Below are 18016 nucleotides of genomic sequence, written 5' to 3'. Positions count from 1 at the left end.
GAGAATTAGTAAAGATGAGAGAATTTAATTTCAGATATTCTTTAGTTATGAAAAGCAAATTATGTTGGTAATGTAAAAAAAAAAAAAAAAGGTGAAATTCTTTTGACTCAAAAAGCATTCATTGGAGATGAATTCAATTTTTTTGTAATCCAGCTGGATTGACTTAAAAGAAATGCAAAAAAGCCAAAAGTGAAGCACTTATAATACCAAGGGGCTCATCAACTTTGGATTACGGGAAAAAAAAATGATGAAAAAGAACTTTCTTTTCAAATGAAAACAAAGAGCACATTATGATTACAAACACAAGATTTATATTCATAGCAGGTGGAGTGAGTATTACTTTCAGGAGGACACTGCAGATTCAACATTCCTCACTTGTTGAGATTGGGTAAAATGCTGTGCCTAATATTGAGGTGCAACAGACTTGATATTGAGTCTCGGGCAGATCAAGTCCTTTGTGTTCTTTCCAGCTATGCAAAGCATGCAAACACGCTGCCCCTTTGGGGTGTAGTGTGTCTTCCATTGCTGTGCCAAGCTGGTACTTCGATGTATTCTGTCTGTCATTATCTCCAATTACACCCATAATCAGGAAATGCATATCTTCAATCAAGAGAAAGCTTGTGTGTGGCTTCCGCCTGTATTACATTGCACTTATCTGTAAGGAAAGCAAATTCTGATTATGCAACTTTGATATTTCTATTCACATCCTTGTTGTTCCAACCATGCCATGTGCACCCAAGTTGAAGTGCAGTAATTGAATAGACCGGTGTGTCAGTATGGGGTAGCGGACACACACTTGATATTATAAGATGTCCTGCAATCTACCACAAATGATGGAATGCATCATGGTATCATATTTGCATTTTTAGAGTTAAATGCGCAAATGATATAATTTAAGTAATGACTGAAAAAGAATTGAAGTAAAATATTGAAAAAATGTGCATTAAAAAAATCTGTTTTTCTTGCAGTGATAATTTGTATTTCTGCTAGGCTACTCAGGTAGTCAGTATTAAAACCAACCTGTTGTTACATTACATATCCAGCTCAAATACTTTGCAAACCTTCTACAGGTACTGTATACCATACATTGTATGAAGGGTGTTCCAAGACCTATGAGGTTGAAGTGCACAGTCTAGTTTTAACATGTGCTCTTACTGTGAGGCAATGCTTTGTTGGAGACAACTAATAAACTGCACATCTGTATGTTGTTTGATTCAATGTAGAATGGATTTCTTTTCAGTAGGCCAAAGTGAACTAGTTATTTTGTATTTTAAATGATCTTTTTTTAAATTATGTCTTCTGCATTTGTATTAGGCTGATACTGTAGATGCAACGACTTCAATAATACTTCATTTTGTATCTTAAAACAATCCTTTTGGAATCCAGCTTGAATGCAAAAACTAAAGTAATACTGAACGAATATTGAATCTACAGTAAATAATAATGTGAATGTTTTTTATCCACCCCATCCAAGGCCAAGGCCTGTCTGAGAATTGCAAAGTTTTCTCATGAATACTTCGCTGTCATAGAACAGTGGCTCCAAACTCAACGTTCATTAAAGGAACTTGTTTCAGTCAATCCTAAATTAGTTAATTGGTTCAATTCTGTATCCCAAGGGCAGAGTTGGAAACCACTGTCTCACAAGGTTTCATAGCTTGTACAAAATAACTCCCAGTTCTACACTAGCAAAGTCAATGCGGTAAATGAACATTTCACTATGATTTCTTGACACAGTGACAGCCAATGAAAATAAAGCCTGTAAGCCATTACAGGCAATACAGAAGCATGCTTTTATATACTTTCTCAAAATTGAGAAGCTGAGCAACGCCGAGAGGTCCTGCTGCTTCCTCTGGGCTGCGTATCTTGGAGCATGAAGGAACAATTTCAAGAACCAGCCCTAACTGCTAGATACCCCTCTTTGAAGTGTCATTGCAGGGTCATTACCCCCTTCCCTGCAGTATTTCCACTAGACAAAAGAGGATTTATACAGCAGGCCAATCAACAAGTGGGACATTTCTGAACAGAAGGTACAAACTGAACCAGAGGAGTTCCAGTGAATTCGAACAGCAATACAAAGGGTCTGGTCTTCTCCAGGCAGGAAGAGATACTGACACATGACTAGGGCCTGTCAATATTTAACTCGAATTCTTCCTACTGGCTTAAGGTTGTTGACAATGCCCAGTAATGCTAAGCTTTAGATTCCAAAGAATCCTCAGCGGGTTCCTACAGTAGGCTGACTCTGACATGTATTCCAGTATACTATACTGTATAAAAGGAACAGTAAACAATGAATTTATTGTAAGAAAAAGCCTGCTATGTAACAAATGGCTCTTTACTCTAATTTGTAGGGTACAAATGCCACTGTTTATTGTAAAAGTAAAGGAATGGTGCAACTGAGACCAGTGTTAATAGCTTTTCTACTGTATATAGAGGCTGGTGTTCTGCAAAGGATATACTGTAAATACTACAGGCTAAATGTGCACACGCTTTTCTGTGAAAAAAGGGGACTAACTTATTGAACCAGAATCTTTCCATAGGTTGGATTTCATCATCCATGGGGTCTGTTCAATGTAAAGAATGAGGATAATGACATCAGATTTGTTCTTCAGCAACTGTCCCTTTTGGACGTGGTTCTCAGGGAAACCTTTGAGGCAAGTCTGCTGAAGGGATTAGTCTAGACCCTGAAGCTGTACATGCTTTTTGTTTAAAAAAGAAGAAAAAAAGATGTCCAATTCTGTCTGCCTTCTCTACAAATCCCCCCATCATTTTGCCTAGCAGAAAGACTACTTGGCTGCAGGAAGGATACTGCCGTTCTAATCCAAGGTGCCCCGGGTTCGGTGTCTGCATATTTCTAAAATAATAAATAAAACCGACTGTGAAGTAGTAGAACCTATTGAGAAGTCACCAAAAGTGAAGAAAAGCACAGTCTGATACATGCTTCTTAAAATTCATTTATAGCATCATGGCAAGTGTAATAAAACTAGCAGAAGTACTTTTCAAACGCAGTGTGCTGAGGGGGGTGTCTGGTGGGTACGTTTTACTGCTGTCAGTCAGACGCAATTCACATTTCTTCAAATGTTTTAAGGGCTTTACTTGGAGGAGTTAAGCTATCTTAACATGCATTACTTATTTTTGTATTGGAAGATTTTAAAATATATATATACAGCTATGATGATAGCTCTTCCTTTTTTTGGAGTTGATTATTAACACAAGTGTTTTTAAGCTGATCTTGTCGAGCTAGATGACAATAGGGACAGACTGCTCGGAGGTACACTGCAGGTCTCCAGTGCTGGATCCTGGAGCAGAGAGATCAGACGAAAACTCCAGCAGGAAAGAAGGATTTGTCTCTGCTGAGAGAGAACAAGATGAAGACAGGAATGAAAACAATTAAGCAGTTTCTAAATCCGCACAGAGCTCACTGTGCACTACCTGCCCCTCACACTGCAGGTCTCTGCAGGAAAACAGCCTCTGCCCCTCAACCTGGAACAACTCCTCCCTGAGTTTCCGAGTCCCTGCTGCTCGTTCAGCCCGCCTCGCTTCACTTAGTCTGGACTGTCTCGGTGCTGATCTATTACTCTGGTGTAGCAACCTGAAAAGTTATTAACTAAACAAACCCCGTTATATAGAAAAAATGTAAAAGCACCATACATTTCAATAACATAAAACAATTGGGAAAATCTTAAATTGTTTTTCAAACGAATTTTTATTCCATTTGCTTTTTTTTTTTTTTTTTTTTAAACTAACATTTCAAACAATCTGACGGTACAAGCTGGTCAAAACCCACATGTGGAAGACTACAGTCATAACTGAATTAGGGTCATTTTATTTCTATTGTTTTTTTTCTTTACATTTACCCAATGCACATATACATCTCTTGACTTTGTTTAGTTTTCTTTGAGTTTATGTGATAACAGTGGGGCCGGATCGGCCAGTTCTTTCATGAAGCTCAGAAACCTTCAGGGCGATGGTGATAAGGGGAGCCAGCATAACCTGGAAAAGAGGCAAGAATAAGATCGTTCTCTCGTTGTTTGGAATCATCACTTACACAACCGATATTCCTTTTGAAAAAATTACAACATGCAGTTTTAATTGTAGCCACATGAAGGAGCTTTTTCTTTTCTAAAAAAAAATCTTATGTTAAATAAATAATATAAAACTATTTGAGCTCTTAAAATGACATGCTGTATACTAGTCTCTCATATCAATCCCTATGTCCATTATCATATTTCAACAGAGCTGTGTGTTTTATGCTGCATGTTGCAAACTCACCTGTGGATCCTGGTATATTTTCTGCAGGTCTTTCTCATAGCTGTCAATGTACAGCCTGATCGTAGCTCCAGCACTGCCGGTCCCACTGAGTCGGAAGATGATTCGGGAGCCATCGGAGAAAACGATTCTCAGACCCTGCCAACACCCAATTGGAGAAGATCATCACCATACACCGCTGAGCTTACATTTAAGCAAAGGGAACTACAAACCCGTAGACACAGGATATTATATTAAAACTGTTTCAAATAAACCGACATGAACTGTATTAGAACACACCACCTCAGGCTTCCCTTACCTGATTTCTAGAGATGCTGCCATCCACAGGATCGCTGTATTGAAAGTCATCGGATTTCTCCACAGTGTACGTCTTGTCACCCACCGAGAACTTCTGCCCAATGAAGGCCCGGTCCAGAATCACTGCCTCCAGGTCCTTCATCATCTTACTGGCAGCGTCAGAGTCCACTTCTTCATAGTCGTACCTGGAAGATGGGAAGACGTGTGGGAGGCCTTTAATGCAAACACAAGGATTAAGAGGCAGAGGTTGGGAGCGAAGAAGCTGATATACATGCATGCTGTACTACAGGGATTGTTTCTAGGGTGGGCATCAATTTAGGATTCACGTTGATCACTCCAAATACTTATCTGTCACTTTTTTTTTTTTTTTTATATATATATATATATATCTCTAGTCGTTGCCAATTATTTTTATTATTTTCTCCCAACCTGGAATGGCCAATTATTTTATTATGCTCAGCTCACCGCTACCACCCCTGCGCTGACTCGGGAGGGCGAAGACGAACACACGCTGTCCTCCGAAGCGTGTGCCGTCAGCCGACCGCTTTTTTTCACACTGCGGACTCACCATGCAGCCACCCAAGAGCTACAGCGTCGGAAGACAACGCAGCTCTCGGGCAGCTTACAGGCGCGGTGAGCCGAAGACACCCTGGCCGACCGAACCCTCCCTCCCCCCGGACGGAGCTCGGCCAATTGAGCGCCGCCCCCTGGGAGCTCCCGTCCTCGGTCGGCAAAGGAATAGCTTGGACTGGAACTCACGACGTCCAGACTATAGAGCGCATCCTGCACTCTACGCTAGTGCTTTTACTGGATGTGCCACTCGGGAGCCCAACAGGGTAAAACTTTAAGGAACCGAATCAATTAGTCAAAGGTTTCAGGCTCAGCTGGTAAGTATGTTACTTTACACTGACGAAGGACTATTCCAAGCACTTGTCTACTTGTTTTAAAAAAAAGGGGCCTATAGTGGTCTGTAAATATAAGGGATAACATTACAGCACTTTCCAGGTTGGCCACCAGTGGGTGCTGTACTTGGGCAATATATTAGATATAGTGGATATAAAAGATATAAGAAGCAGATACAAAATAACTCTTAACCTATAAAAACATTTCTGATTTGGTCATACTCAACATCCCAAAGGTGACAGCTTGTGCACCCTAAAAACGTGCTTGTTTCCTCTTTCTTCAGGCAACACGGCTCCATCTCGGAATGGATCTGCATAGCAAGTCGCTATGGAAACTGCAGTGGCTGTTCGGCAGTTTTCTTCTCTTACCTGGTGAAGAAATTGCGACCGAACTTCTGCCAGTGTTCCTTCATGATGTCCTCCACGCTCTGCTTGCGCGTGGCGAGGATAGAGAGCCACGCCAGCACTGCCCACAGGCCGTCCTTCTCGCGGATATGATCAGAACCTAACAGAACAGACACAACAAACAAAAAGGGCTGTGCATGCTGCCAGCTTCAGAGCTGCGATAGGCTGACAAAACCCTCAGCATGGACGCCAGTTTGAAAACCAGAGTGAAGAACCGAGCTGTGCATTGGAGGAGGAACTGCAAGAAATTTAGGAGCTGGGTGACAGACTGGGTGGAATAGGAGATGCTGGTCATTGAAGGAATATAGAAGATAAAGTAATATATCCCCTTTAGTCATGAATTTTGAATGTCATTTTTAGAAACAGTTTGTGTGAACTCTATGGAGTTCAAGAAGTTGCCCTGCCATAACTTTGAAAAAAATCATAGGTGCATTAAAAAATAGATACATAGATAGGAAACTTGGGAATATAAGATAAATATTAAATAGTATTGTGCAATTATATCCCTCCCCCACCTCATATTTAATAATAATCAAAATAATAACACAAAATGATTTGTGGGGTTATATTTTTTATTTTTAGAAACACAAAAATTCTGTGTGTTTTTTTTTTTTTGGTATTTAATTCTATTAACATGCCTCTGTTCTTGATGAACGTTCACTTGTAATAAACCGATTCTCCTCACCTGTGCCAAAGCTTTCTTCTCCACACAGGGACAGTTTGTTGGCATCCATTAAATTCCCAAAGAACTTCCAACCGGTTGGAGTCTCATACATGGAGATTTTTGTCGCTTTTGCAACGCTGCAAAGAAATTGAGCAACATGCTGAACGAGACCATTGTGTATTTTTATGGCAAAAATATTGGTATGATAACGTAATCATAGGCAAAATATGTTTAAATAAAATGGTGTATGATTACAGAGGACTATTAGCTCGTCCCTGCCTTTGCAGCAAACTCTTACACCTGTCAGTGGTACAGGCCCAGTCCCAGATGTGCAAGTACTGTTACTGAGGGTCCTGATGCAGTTTTATTTAACTCCAGTGCGAGGTGTCTCTATAACTGCAGGGAGCTGCTGCTCTGGCTCAGTGACCTGTGTCACAGGACACCTGCCCTTAAACCTTGAACACAAAGAATCAGTAATCTCTCATCTACATTGTGATACGCTCATATGCGACTGAGCGGACAGGATACTCCTGGAGAGGGTCCAGTCTATGATTAGACTTGCTGGAAGGGGTTTTCCGTATCGAAGGAAGTGTGATCGTGTTTCAGGCTTTATAAAACTGTCGCCTGTAGTCACTGATGGCTCAGAGACGCAGTCTGTCAGGGAGCAGGAAAACTCAACCTGGTCAGAGTTTCGTGATCATCACTGAAGAAAAGAGAGGTCTGTATTCTCTGTAAACTAAAACGTGACTTTATGTACCTTTAACCTACTAATCTATTTTTTCAACACAGCAATACATGTGTTCTTTTGTCACACTTACTTATCCAGGGCTCCACTGGTCGGCATGCTCCGTGCAAACCCTCGCACCCCTGTGTGCTGGAAGTACGGAATACTGAAGATATTAGCAGCAATGACAGCCACGGAATCAGAGGGGTTCACAAAGAATCCATGCTTTCCCAGAACCATATTACGATCCTGGTGGAGAAGAAAGAAATGAAATAAATCTCAAGTCACAACAAGCCACACAATGCCTTATCTATTTTACTGCTTAGGTTGGTAACCACTTGCAACTTGTATGGAGCCTGTTATTTCAAATAAACATCATCTGTGGAGCATAAATGCCATGATACAGAAACGAGAGACAGTTGTTGGAGAGATGAATTATCACAACTGGGCAGTGACTACCTTTCCTTGTCAAGGGGTTATTTATACAGTACTGTCTATTTCAAGTCAAGGGGGTTTGTTAAACGGAAGTTAATATTTATTTTAAACGTACACCTCTTGAGAATGCAACCTTCTTCCTCCCATGATATTAATAAATGGGGATGGATACGGTTACTGTATTACCAATACTGTTGCAGCTGTAAATGATACAGTTAAAACATGCTTCTGCTTGCTATTTCTTTAAATGATTGCTGCTATTCTTACACCGTCCCCATCAAAAGCAGCTCCGAAGTCGTACTCTCCTCCCTTCATGGTCTCCACCAGGTCAGCAGCGTAGGTCAGGTTGGGGTCGGGATGGTGACCCCCGAAGTCCTCCAGGGGTACACAGTTCACCGCAGAGTTTGCTGGGGCCCCCAGTTCCTCGCACAGAATGTTCTTCACGTAAGGACCCATGACTGGGTAAAGAGAAGCAGAACAGGTAAGCATAGGAAGGAGGACAGAGATGGAATAAAACCCACAGATTGAAGTCATTAGGAGGTGTCACATAACAAAATATGATTTGAATCTTCATAGGAGCATTAGGGACAGGCTGTCCAGTTTACTAAAAACGTCCTTGGGAATTTTAGCTTAATTCTAATTTACATGGCATTTTGTGCTTTTCTAAGCTGTATTCTATATATCAGTGGTTCTCAACTTGTAACTACTCCATTCCAGGACCTTATTCATTTAAACCAGGTCGTTAACTCTTTAATATGACCAATACATTTAAATAAGTGAATTTTTAATAAATGAACATATTTCTGACGATCTATGAGAGAATTAATAACATTTCTGACCATGTTTATATGGTTTCTAGAAATGTTAATTCTCAGTACTTACATTTCACAGGTATTAACACTGATAAGAAAGTTGAAAATAAGAAGGCAGCTCTATAGTACAAAGTGCAGCAATTTAAAAGCTGATCAAAGGCATGTGACTCTTCCTGGTTTCAGGGTCAAAAGGTGAACACTTCACAAAGAAATGCCTGACCTTTGCAACTACAGCACCAGTATAACTTTCACTCACAAAGCTTGTTAGGTCTCCTGTGTTAGTAATGCTAACAGCCTAGAACAACAAATGGGCTTCAATAATGACTTGAGCCATTTCAATTCAATTTTTGACAACTATGTAATTGAGAGACATTACTGCTGCTGACTGGCTCTCCAATTGCATGAAACCTGGTTCATATCTCCTCCTTCACACTGCAGGGATTCAGATATGCTTTGGAATGTGTGAAGCAAAGCAATAGTAATTGTTAGTCAATGAAGACGTCTGATGTTAAAGGGGGTATACACTAGGACATACCCAACGAAGCACAGGGTAAAACATCCAGCAAATGAATTCCTTACCTCCATGCATGGCATCTAACCGGATCTGCAGTTGTTTTTGGCCTGAGAGCAGCTCTTTCAAGGCAGCAAAGTCAAAGATGTTCCTCAGCATGTTTGCGTAAGACTCTACTGAGTCCACAATCTCAACTGAAAACAAGCACAAAGCCACAAGGCAGCATGTGAACATCAGCTAGACCACCATTCAGATTCCTCATTCGAAAAGCCCCTGGCACTGTGCTCTACGCAGCGCGCTTTATGCTCTATCCCAGACGTTGAATGAAACATGTTTTCAATTAACAGTCTTCTCGAATGTTAGCACAAGGATGATGCAGTTTTGCGATTGGAGGGTTGTGTTCGGTGCATGCCCTTCTGTGCATGGGAACTTGATTGAAAAGCCTGTACAAATGGGAAACAAACTCAGGGCACAAAGTGAGCAGCTCATTCCAAATCTTCTTGTGGTGCACACATGCCATAGGTATGGAAAAATATTATAATATCAAATTAGACTGGATATAAACATTTACCAAGTTAAACAAGACTGAACCAACACCAACTTAAGCTTTGCCAAGTCAAATGGATTCAATTTAGCCCGTCGTTTTCAATATAAATTTGACCCCGACGGGAAAAAGGATACCTGGATCAAAGAGACCTAACTGGGAACACAATTCCAAATGAATACTGTAGCTTCTTTCATGTGTGCACATCAGAAACGGTACTGAAAACATATTTCATGCCAAACATTCCCTAAATTGCCTTTTGGACCTGTCAATTTAAATTAGCACAAGTGCTTCAACATGTGCTGCATGGTAGCATCTCTATTTGACCTCATTGTTGCAGGTCTTTATTCAAAATATGAAAAATCTGTCATTTTATACCAAAGGAACCTGCTGCTTAAATCAAGCAGATTTAGAAATGTTAAAACAGTTTGGGTTAACTATGGATTTCGAGAAGTCACCCTGCCAAAACTGTGAAAAAACACAACCATCTATGCATTATAAAATAGATACACAGATAGGAAACTTAACATGGTACAACTCTACATGCAGTGACTGAATGAAATATATATATACACACACACATATATATCACACATATGCACAGAAATCAATCCCATTGGTCGCAGCAGGCAGATTGTCATTAATTCAGGTTTGACAAGATAGGAGGACTTCAGCCTATTAATCAAAGGAGTAAAGATGCATTCAGGTACAAAAAATTAAAAGCTGTATAAATGTCATCCCCCACTTACCTGTGAATGGCTTAAATTTGTTTTCTAGGTCAAACTGCTGCTTCCCAATGGTGGTCAGGTCTACTTTCAGGTCGGGGCAGATGGCATACTCCTCAAGAGTTTTGCTAATTTGAAATATCTTGTCTGTAACAGCCTCAGGAGCTGGCCCTAAAGGGATTAAATACAGTGTCATTACTCTGAGAAAGATTAAATAAGCATATCAACGCCTCAATCCTAGATTATTATTATTTTTTATTTCTTAGCAGACATCCTTATCCAGGGCGACTTACAATTGTTACAAGATATCACATTATTTTTACATACAGTTACCCATTTATACAGTTGGGTTTTTACTGGAGCAATCTAGGTAAAGTACCTTGCTCAAGGGTACAGCAGCAGTGTCCCCCACCTGGGATTGAACCCACGACCCTCCGGTCAGGAGTCCAGAGCCCTAACCACTACTCCACACTGCTGCCCATGCATACACATACATACATACATACATTAATATGTCCTTTTAAAACACTGAAGAGTCATTTTCCAAATCCTTGCAGTACTGAATACACATTCTACTGTATAAGTGCAATTACATTGATGGAACAGCTTTTCTGATTCTAAAATAATGAGGTCTGGGTCGCCGACATGGACCTAGTGTGAATAGCAGTGCTGCTCGTTGGATGTGTTTCAGTCACTTGAACATTGTCACCTCCATTGGCAGTATTGAATTTGATGCCGAAGTCTCCGTTGGGGCCACCGGGGTTGTGGCTGGCTGTTAGGATGATGCCTCCAATGGCTTTGATTTTCCTGATGATGCAGGACACAGCCGGGGTGGAGAGGACTCCATTTTGTCCGATTACCAAACGACCGATCTAAAAATGAGATCAAAGCTACCGTCAAGACAATGTCTCATATATACATGGCTGAACAACAAAAATGAAAGCTACGACCAACTGTCAATGAGGACAGGAGGGAAACACACACTTTTATATAAAGAATATGGATGTGTGTACACTACATACAAAATATTATATCTGAACCTCTACAATATTGACTGTTTTAGTAAAAATGTCTAAACCATTTTTTTTTCTTAAAAGAATATATACACAACACAGTGGGAAACATATAGATCTGTAAAATAGTTTGTAATATGCTGTTTGTGAACATGACATGTACCATTAGTTCTAGGTTTTGCGTATTAGACCTAAAATGAGTTTACTACCGCAATGTTGAAAAGGAAGTGGGATATATGATTACTTAAGTACAATACTGTCAAACAGAATTCACACACAGCTTACGGCTAGTTTCATTCTCTGAAACAAATGTTATAATCCCTAAAAACCCCAAACTGCGATAGCCCATCTTCACTCTCGTTTAATACACTGCAACATCTAAAGCACTTACCAGTACTTCTCTAATGCATTCGAGTCAAGAGGTCTGCAACAAATGCTAGTAATCTTTGGCTATATTAGAACAAACGTTGCTTTTTGATACATATTGCTATTTGAATGAAATACATATCAAATAAAAACATGCAAGACATCTGTGTACAAGAAGTAACAAGAACAAAGATTACATTATTTCCAAAAGGCAGTCAAACTTCACGGTGCAGAGAATAACCTGGAATGAATCAAACTGCTATGCAGTCTTCTGCTATAAAACATGAATTATATTTATTGTGACGCCATCAACAAAAGGGGCATTTAGTTAACCGGCATTCTTCACAGCGGTTAGGCTCGTAAATGAATCAGTAGAGCGGAGTGTTACTACTGAACTTGTCAATCTTCCAAAATAAGTGCTTAGCGCCTCAGCATTGCTGGAAATCAAACACTGTGTCATGGGGATCGAAGCACACAAATGATTTGCCATTTACAGTGCTCAGCGAATCACCACATTCTTCTCACTTCACTCCTTACTCTTCTCACTGGGGAAAAAAGGACCTCTTATTGAAAACGTTTGGCTCTGTATATTCCTGCAGATTCACTTTATTTATTATTTTTTTTTTACCGAATAACAAATTGGTGACTTGTATAGATTTGAATTTAACAGCATACCGTTTCTTAAAAATAAATAAATTATATACAGCAGTATATAGTATTCATGAACAGCCTCAAACTTCATTTGACTAACAGGGAGAGTTTTAATACAATCTAATCTGATTTAAAAAAATTTAAAAAGTCAGGTTCAGTTCTTTCAAAACTGAATCATCATTGTTTTGGAGATATCCAGATTCTATTAGCTATTTCCCTAAATATCCTTTGGATTGTCATTACAATAAAAAGTTAATTGTTAAAAATGTATCTGGTATCCATGGATAGTGAATTGAAATAAATCCCTTCACACTTCAAACGGTCAAGGGAATAAATGTTTCCTTCTGCTGGCCACTCTGGATCTCTTTTATCACTGAAGTAAAGCTTTTTGCATTTACATCCAAAAGGTCAATAAAAGGTACAGCGTGCATGTTTTTAAAATAATGCAACTCTCTTAGTAATTCAGAAATATAACGTACGGTATGTTATACTGACCCCATTCGCTCCTGCCATTTGCACTATAATTTCTACTGCAGTCTTATTAAAATACCGGCCATCGCCTCCAACAACCACAGTGGATCCTTGCCGATCTCTCAAATCAATGGAAAAAAATATACTCTGAACAAAATTCTGCAGGTAGTTTGTCTTGGTCTCATAAACGTAGGTCTTCTTCCTTAATCCACTAGTTCCTGGCTTCTGGTCGTTGTATGGAACAGTTGGTAAAGTCAGGACTGGCAATGGGCTATCATCCATTGTTGGCAAAACCATAACAAAATGAAATTTTAATTGAAACTTTGGTTTGAGAAGATAGAGTGCATGAAGACTAGTGGCTGATCCAGTATTCCAAAGTTCAGACGAAGTAGTTAAGTGCCCAAAAATAACTCCCTGGACTTTAGGTTGGAGGCAGATTTTGTAACTGAAGAAGCTTCCCAGCACTTGTCCACAGAGATCACTGTCAAAGGGAGCTAATACTGTGCATCGTTCAGGAAAGAGCCACTCGTTCTCCCACACAATCCTTCAGAATAGAGGAAAACGCACATTCGTCCTTGTCTGGTGTGAAAACGCAGCGGGGAACCCAGTTATCTGTGAGCAGCTATCCCAGGGCACAGTGAGCCAGACTGGAGCCCTGCACTGATTTATAGCGTCGGATCGGGGCCATCTGAAACATTTCAGGCATTGGGGGCAGACTGTCATTCTACAAGCATGGGTAGATGTGAAATCGGTTGTTAGTGACAACTCATAGATTAAACATGACTGTCCTCCGATTGCTCTGCTTATAAAAGCAAAATGGGAAAAAAGGGTAAGTTACTTTATATTGCACCAATTATCAATAATGCATCAGAAATATTTAGCTTTGTAGCCAGCTGAATAGTATATTATGAGAAACATGACTCCAAACTGTATCTGTGCGTCATGTAAGAGTCAAGAATATTATAACTTCAAAAGTTTTTGCAGATTGTTAGGGTTGAAGGTATAATACATACTAATGAAAACAAAAATTACTGTGACATCCTTCACATTTTTTGCATTATGTCCTACAGATCATAAATTGTGGATCATAAAGTGTGGAGTAGTGGTTAGGGCTCTGGGCTCTTGACCGGAGGGTTGTGGGTTCAATCCCTGGTAGGGGACACTGCTGCTGTACCCTTGAGCAAGGTACTTTACCTAGATTGCTCCAGTAAAAACCCAACTGTATAAATGGGTAATTTTATGTAAAAAATAATGTGATATCTTGTAACAATTGTAAGTCGCCCTGGATAAGGGTGTCAGCTAAAAAATAAATAATAATAATAATATTAAATTGAGCTTGAAATATTCATCTTGGAGCTACTGAAGGCATAATCAAGGGTGCCCTCTAGAGGAAGAACCGAGTACTGCAAAGTAAACATTAACTGAGGGTTTTACATCATCTCCAGATAGAAAATCTGTAAGAAATCAATCACAGCCTTTCCTCTCTCTAATCATACAGGCACTTGATTTTCAAACTAAAAATCATGCTTCATGTCTGTCCTGTATGCAGGGACCACTCTCTTGGGGTTGAGGGAGAAAGCCAGTCTCCATACTTGGTGTTTTGTTTTTTTTTGTGTTACACTCGGCTGTCCACTGAAAACTCAATTGTGATCCACTTCACCTCTTACAGTAGCTTTCATACTGGGGAAAAAGCATAGTTTGTTAGGGAAGGGTTTGGGGTGTGACCACACACGTCACATAGACAGGGAGAATCTGCACCATTGTTTCTGTGTCACTCTAGCTTGATTTGTTGATCTTGGCTTGGCCATGACATTTTATTAATCAGAGCCTAAACTACACCTTGATTAGAGCCTAAAATGCATTCTTAACTTAGCAGGGTTATATTTAAATTATGCTATTCTCAATAACTTGTGCTGAACAATGGCCTAACCAGGTTTCCCTATAACTGATAAGCACATGGCTTGCTATACTGGCTCACAAGGGTCATTCCTAAACCATCCCATGTTAATGAAACAGTGAGGCAGACTTGTCCTGCCACCCCTGTAAATGAGATCTATGGATAACCAGTGCTTTCTAGAAACGGTATGTAAAACTCTACAGTGATATATGTATGTATTGGCAATTGTAGTATAATATGTATTGGGGAATGATTTGACTGTGTCTGTGAATCCTTTCTGGACCTTTTTCTATAAAGCAGAGGACTTGGAGCACATTATTGTGTTTTTTTTAAAAAGCAGGTTTGTTACACTTTTACTCTGAAAATGTCTGATGTAGGTTGTGGCTGGATATCTTAAAAAAAAACAAAACAAAAAAAAAAACAGCCGGACCTAAGACGACAACTATTGTATTACAATGGCCCTTAACGCCATTTATAACTATATCCTCAGAATGAATGGGCTGCAAAGTTGTCCAGTGACCCCACAGTGAAAAATGTTATTATATTATGGCCGGGCCTATCGTTGTGTCGGTGTTACAGGCTTACCCTCACCCAGCCTAACTCTCACCCAGTATTCTGTCCAGAGAAGGTGAACGTTAGCCCAGGCCAATTCTCACTTAGTCAAAAGCAGGCTTTTGGGATTGTGGTATGCTTACAAAGATAAGCAGGTGAAAATAGACTCACTCTCTGTAGCGCTGGAGAGAAAACTCCAAAAAGCTTTCAAAGCAAAAACATAAAGTTATTTTTATTTATACATCAAAGGAGACATTTTGGTTCATGCTGATACTTGTGCAACTGTCATACAAATCAGGCAAGACTGGATGATGTTTCTGGCTTTTCCCTTGCAACTGTGTGGCTTGCACATTAAAACCTACACCTTCATGAGCTCTTGTTACTAATAAACAGCATAAGATTAAACAAAGTATTACCTGCTCTGTGAATAATGTTACTGATCTTATCTCATGTCCTTGCAAATCACAGTATATAGGTAAAACTCATTGTCAACTTCAGAGACGCATCAGTGAACACAAAAGCACCATCTGAAGATGTGACCCCAATTCTCTCAGTGAGACATTTCCAAACTGCTAATCAAATGGCTGTGAGTTTTTGTGCTATGGAAATAATATCACAGGTACGTAGGGGTGCTAATCTTGAGCAAAGACTTTTCTACAATGTGAATGTAAATGGGTTTAATATCTTAAAACTATGTCGCCTGATGGTTTAAATGAAGAAATAGGCTTGTCCCGTTTCCTGTGAATTTAGAGGTACGCTGGGGGTGAGTAAGTCGGCCTGAATTCCACTGCCAACAGACGTGTTGCTGAGCACGACTCCGGGGACTCCGGGGACTCCTAAGCAATGCCAGCACCGCTGTTGACCTTCACAGACTGGATCCTTTTGCGGTGTCTACAGAGACACGCCCCTTTTTTATTTGGTAACTAAGGAAACGAGACCGGGCCGTGAACACTTAATGTAAGGCTCGGCAGATAATCATAGTATTTACCTGCAGTTTTAAGTGTCATACACTATTTTCTTCTGGTGATTTAAAAGATACTTACCTACTATATATATATATATATATATATATATATATATATATATATATATATATATATATATATATATATAAAAATATATATATACACACACCAGCTAAATACATTTTCGGCTGGTTTCACAGACCCTCATATTTATCAATCTCGGACTACCTTACTAAAAATAACCTTTACTAGGTAGTCCAAGACTAGTGCTGTCGGAACCTGTGAAACTAGCTGTTTAAGTAATTGCATGTAGTAGAATAGTTTCTTAAAACGCGTAACTGTCAGTACCGTCCTGTACCAGCACTGTGTATATCCACTTATACCCGGCAATGCACACGGTAGGCTAAACTTCACTAACACTTGAGCAAGCATTGGTTAGAATGTCAAAGGTAATGATAACAGATGTCCCAAGCAGTCGACTTTGCAGTATGATTGACAAAAAGATAATATCTTCTTCTTCTTCTGTTGTCTTGAGTCAAGCAACATCGACAGCACGTAAAATATGTGTGTGTGTATGTATATAATTTACTTTCAACATTCACTTAACTTCAGGCAACAGCGTATACGTTATTATTACACGCTCGTTGTATCACTATGCCACTTGTATATTTACACAGAATAGCTGCACGAACTAAGGAATAAACATTTTGGAATATACACTAAGTAAATGCATATATTTAATCCTACATGTGAAACCATACAATAACAATTCAACAATACAAAATGTAACATGGACCGTCGGCATTTTTTATCTAATTGACTTAACAAATTCCATACGCGTCATTTATTATTATAATTCATGCAAACATCGTACAACGCAGTGGATGAATTCTTACCCCGTTTGCTGCAGAGATCTGGATGATGAGTTGAATCGCCTCTTTCATAAAAAATCTTCCATCGCCTCCCACAACGAGAGTGCCTTCCTGTCTCTCTGCAGGGTCGGTAGCTGAAATTATACTCTGGATGAAATTTTCAGCATAATGTTGATTTTGTTGGAAAACAATAACTCTTTTCCTCAAACCGCTGGTTCCTGGTTTCTGGTCGGTGTAAGCCTTAGTTTTGACAGTAACTATTTTCAGCATTTTCTCCCCTGAAGCTTGCCCTACGTGCTCCGTGTATTGGTTGATGGGATAATAATGATGATGAGGAACTACACCGCACACACTCTACGCTGCTCTTACTGCAACGCCTACTTGCACATTTAAAGCGACAGGACAAGGTTCTGAAAGTGCATTGCTGCACTGCGTGCATAGGCGTGCTGTTGTAAAAGCGTGCTACTGCAGCCTAAGAAACCGTGTATTTATATAAAAAATAATGCAGTGATTAGTTTACAGCAACTTTCAGGTTTACATTGACCATCATTTCGAGAGCACCACGTATTTATTCCCATGTAACATCTGAAAAAATATATAATAATGAAATGAATGTAAAGAAATAGATCTAAAGACTTAGACTTTTCAAGCAGTGTAGATAGATAGATTGATAGATAGATAGATAGATAGATTGATAGATTGATAGATAGATAGATAGATAGACAGATAGATAGATAGATAGATACACACCTTACCGTGATAAGTGAACAGTAAAATGGCACCTTTTTGTGACCATTGCTCTCACACCCCAAATTAGCCTGACAGAAGTAACTGTCATGCGTAAATATTTACACTATTGTCGCTTACTAAATCCAAAGAAATGGTCAAGAGTTTATTTTTTAATTTGTGTTATGTATGAAACATGCTGATCACTAACTCATTGT

At 39.5% G+C, this 18016-nt stretch overlaps 1 protein-coding gene across 2 annotated transcripts; it reads right to left on the bottom strand.

The window, feature by feature from the left end:
* Positions 1 to 3684: 3684 nt before the first annotated feature.
* LOC117402096 (phosphoglucomutase-1) lies at positions 3685 to 17494 on the bottom strand. Of its 2 annotated transcripts, none has more exons than XM_034002974.3 (11): positions 17097 to 17494; positions 10995 to 11157; positions 10310 to 10456; positions 9085 to 9210; positions 7961 to 8151; positions 7353 to 7507; positions 6556 to 6671; positions 5835 to 5970; positions 4565 to 4748; positions 4270 to 4404; positions 3685 to 3990 (listed from the first exon to the last, which is right to left on the bottom strand). In XM_034002974.3, the coding sequence occupies exons 1-11, from the start codon at positions 17340 to 17342 to the stop codon at positions 3901 to 3903; spliced, it is 1689 nt and encodes a 562-aa protein (XP_033858865.3). In that variant the 5' UTR covers positions 17343 to 17494; the 3' UTR covers positions 3685 to 3900. The 2 variants fall into 2 exon arrangements, with proteins under 2 accessions (XP_033858865.3, XP_033858860.3); XM_034002969.3 differs by lacking the exon at positions 17097 to 17494 and adding an exon at positions 12811 to 13174.
* Positions 17495 to 18016: the final 522 nt, after the last annotated feature.

This window comes from Acipenser ruthenus, chromosome 10 (assembly GCF_902713425.1).
Source record: "Acipenser ruthenus chromosome 10, fAciRut3.2 maternal haplotype, whole genome shotgun sequence".
NCBI classification, from domain to species: domain Eukaryota; kingdom Metazoa; phylum Chordata; class Actinopteri; order Acipenseriformes; family Acipenseridae; genus Acipenser; species Acipenser ruthenus.
This window is presented reverse-complemented; position numbering and strand designations above follow the sequence as displayed.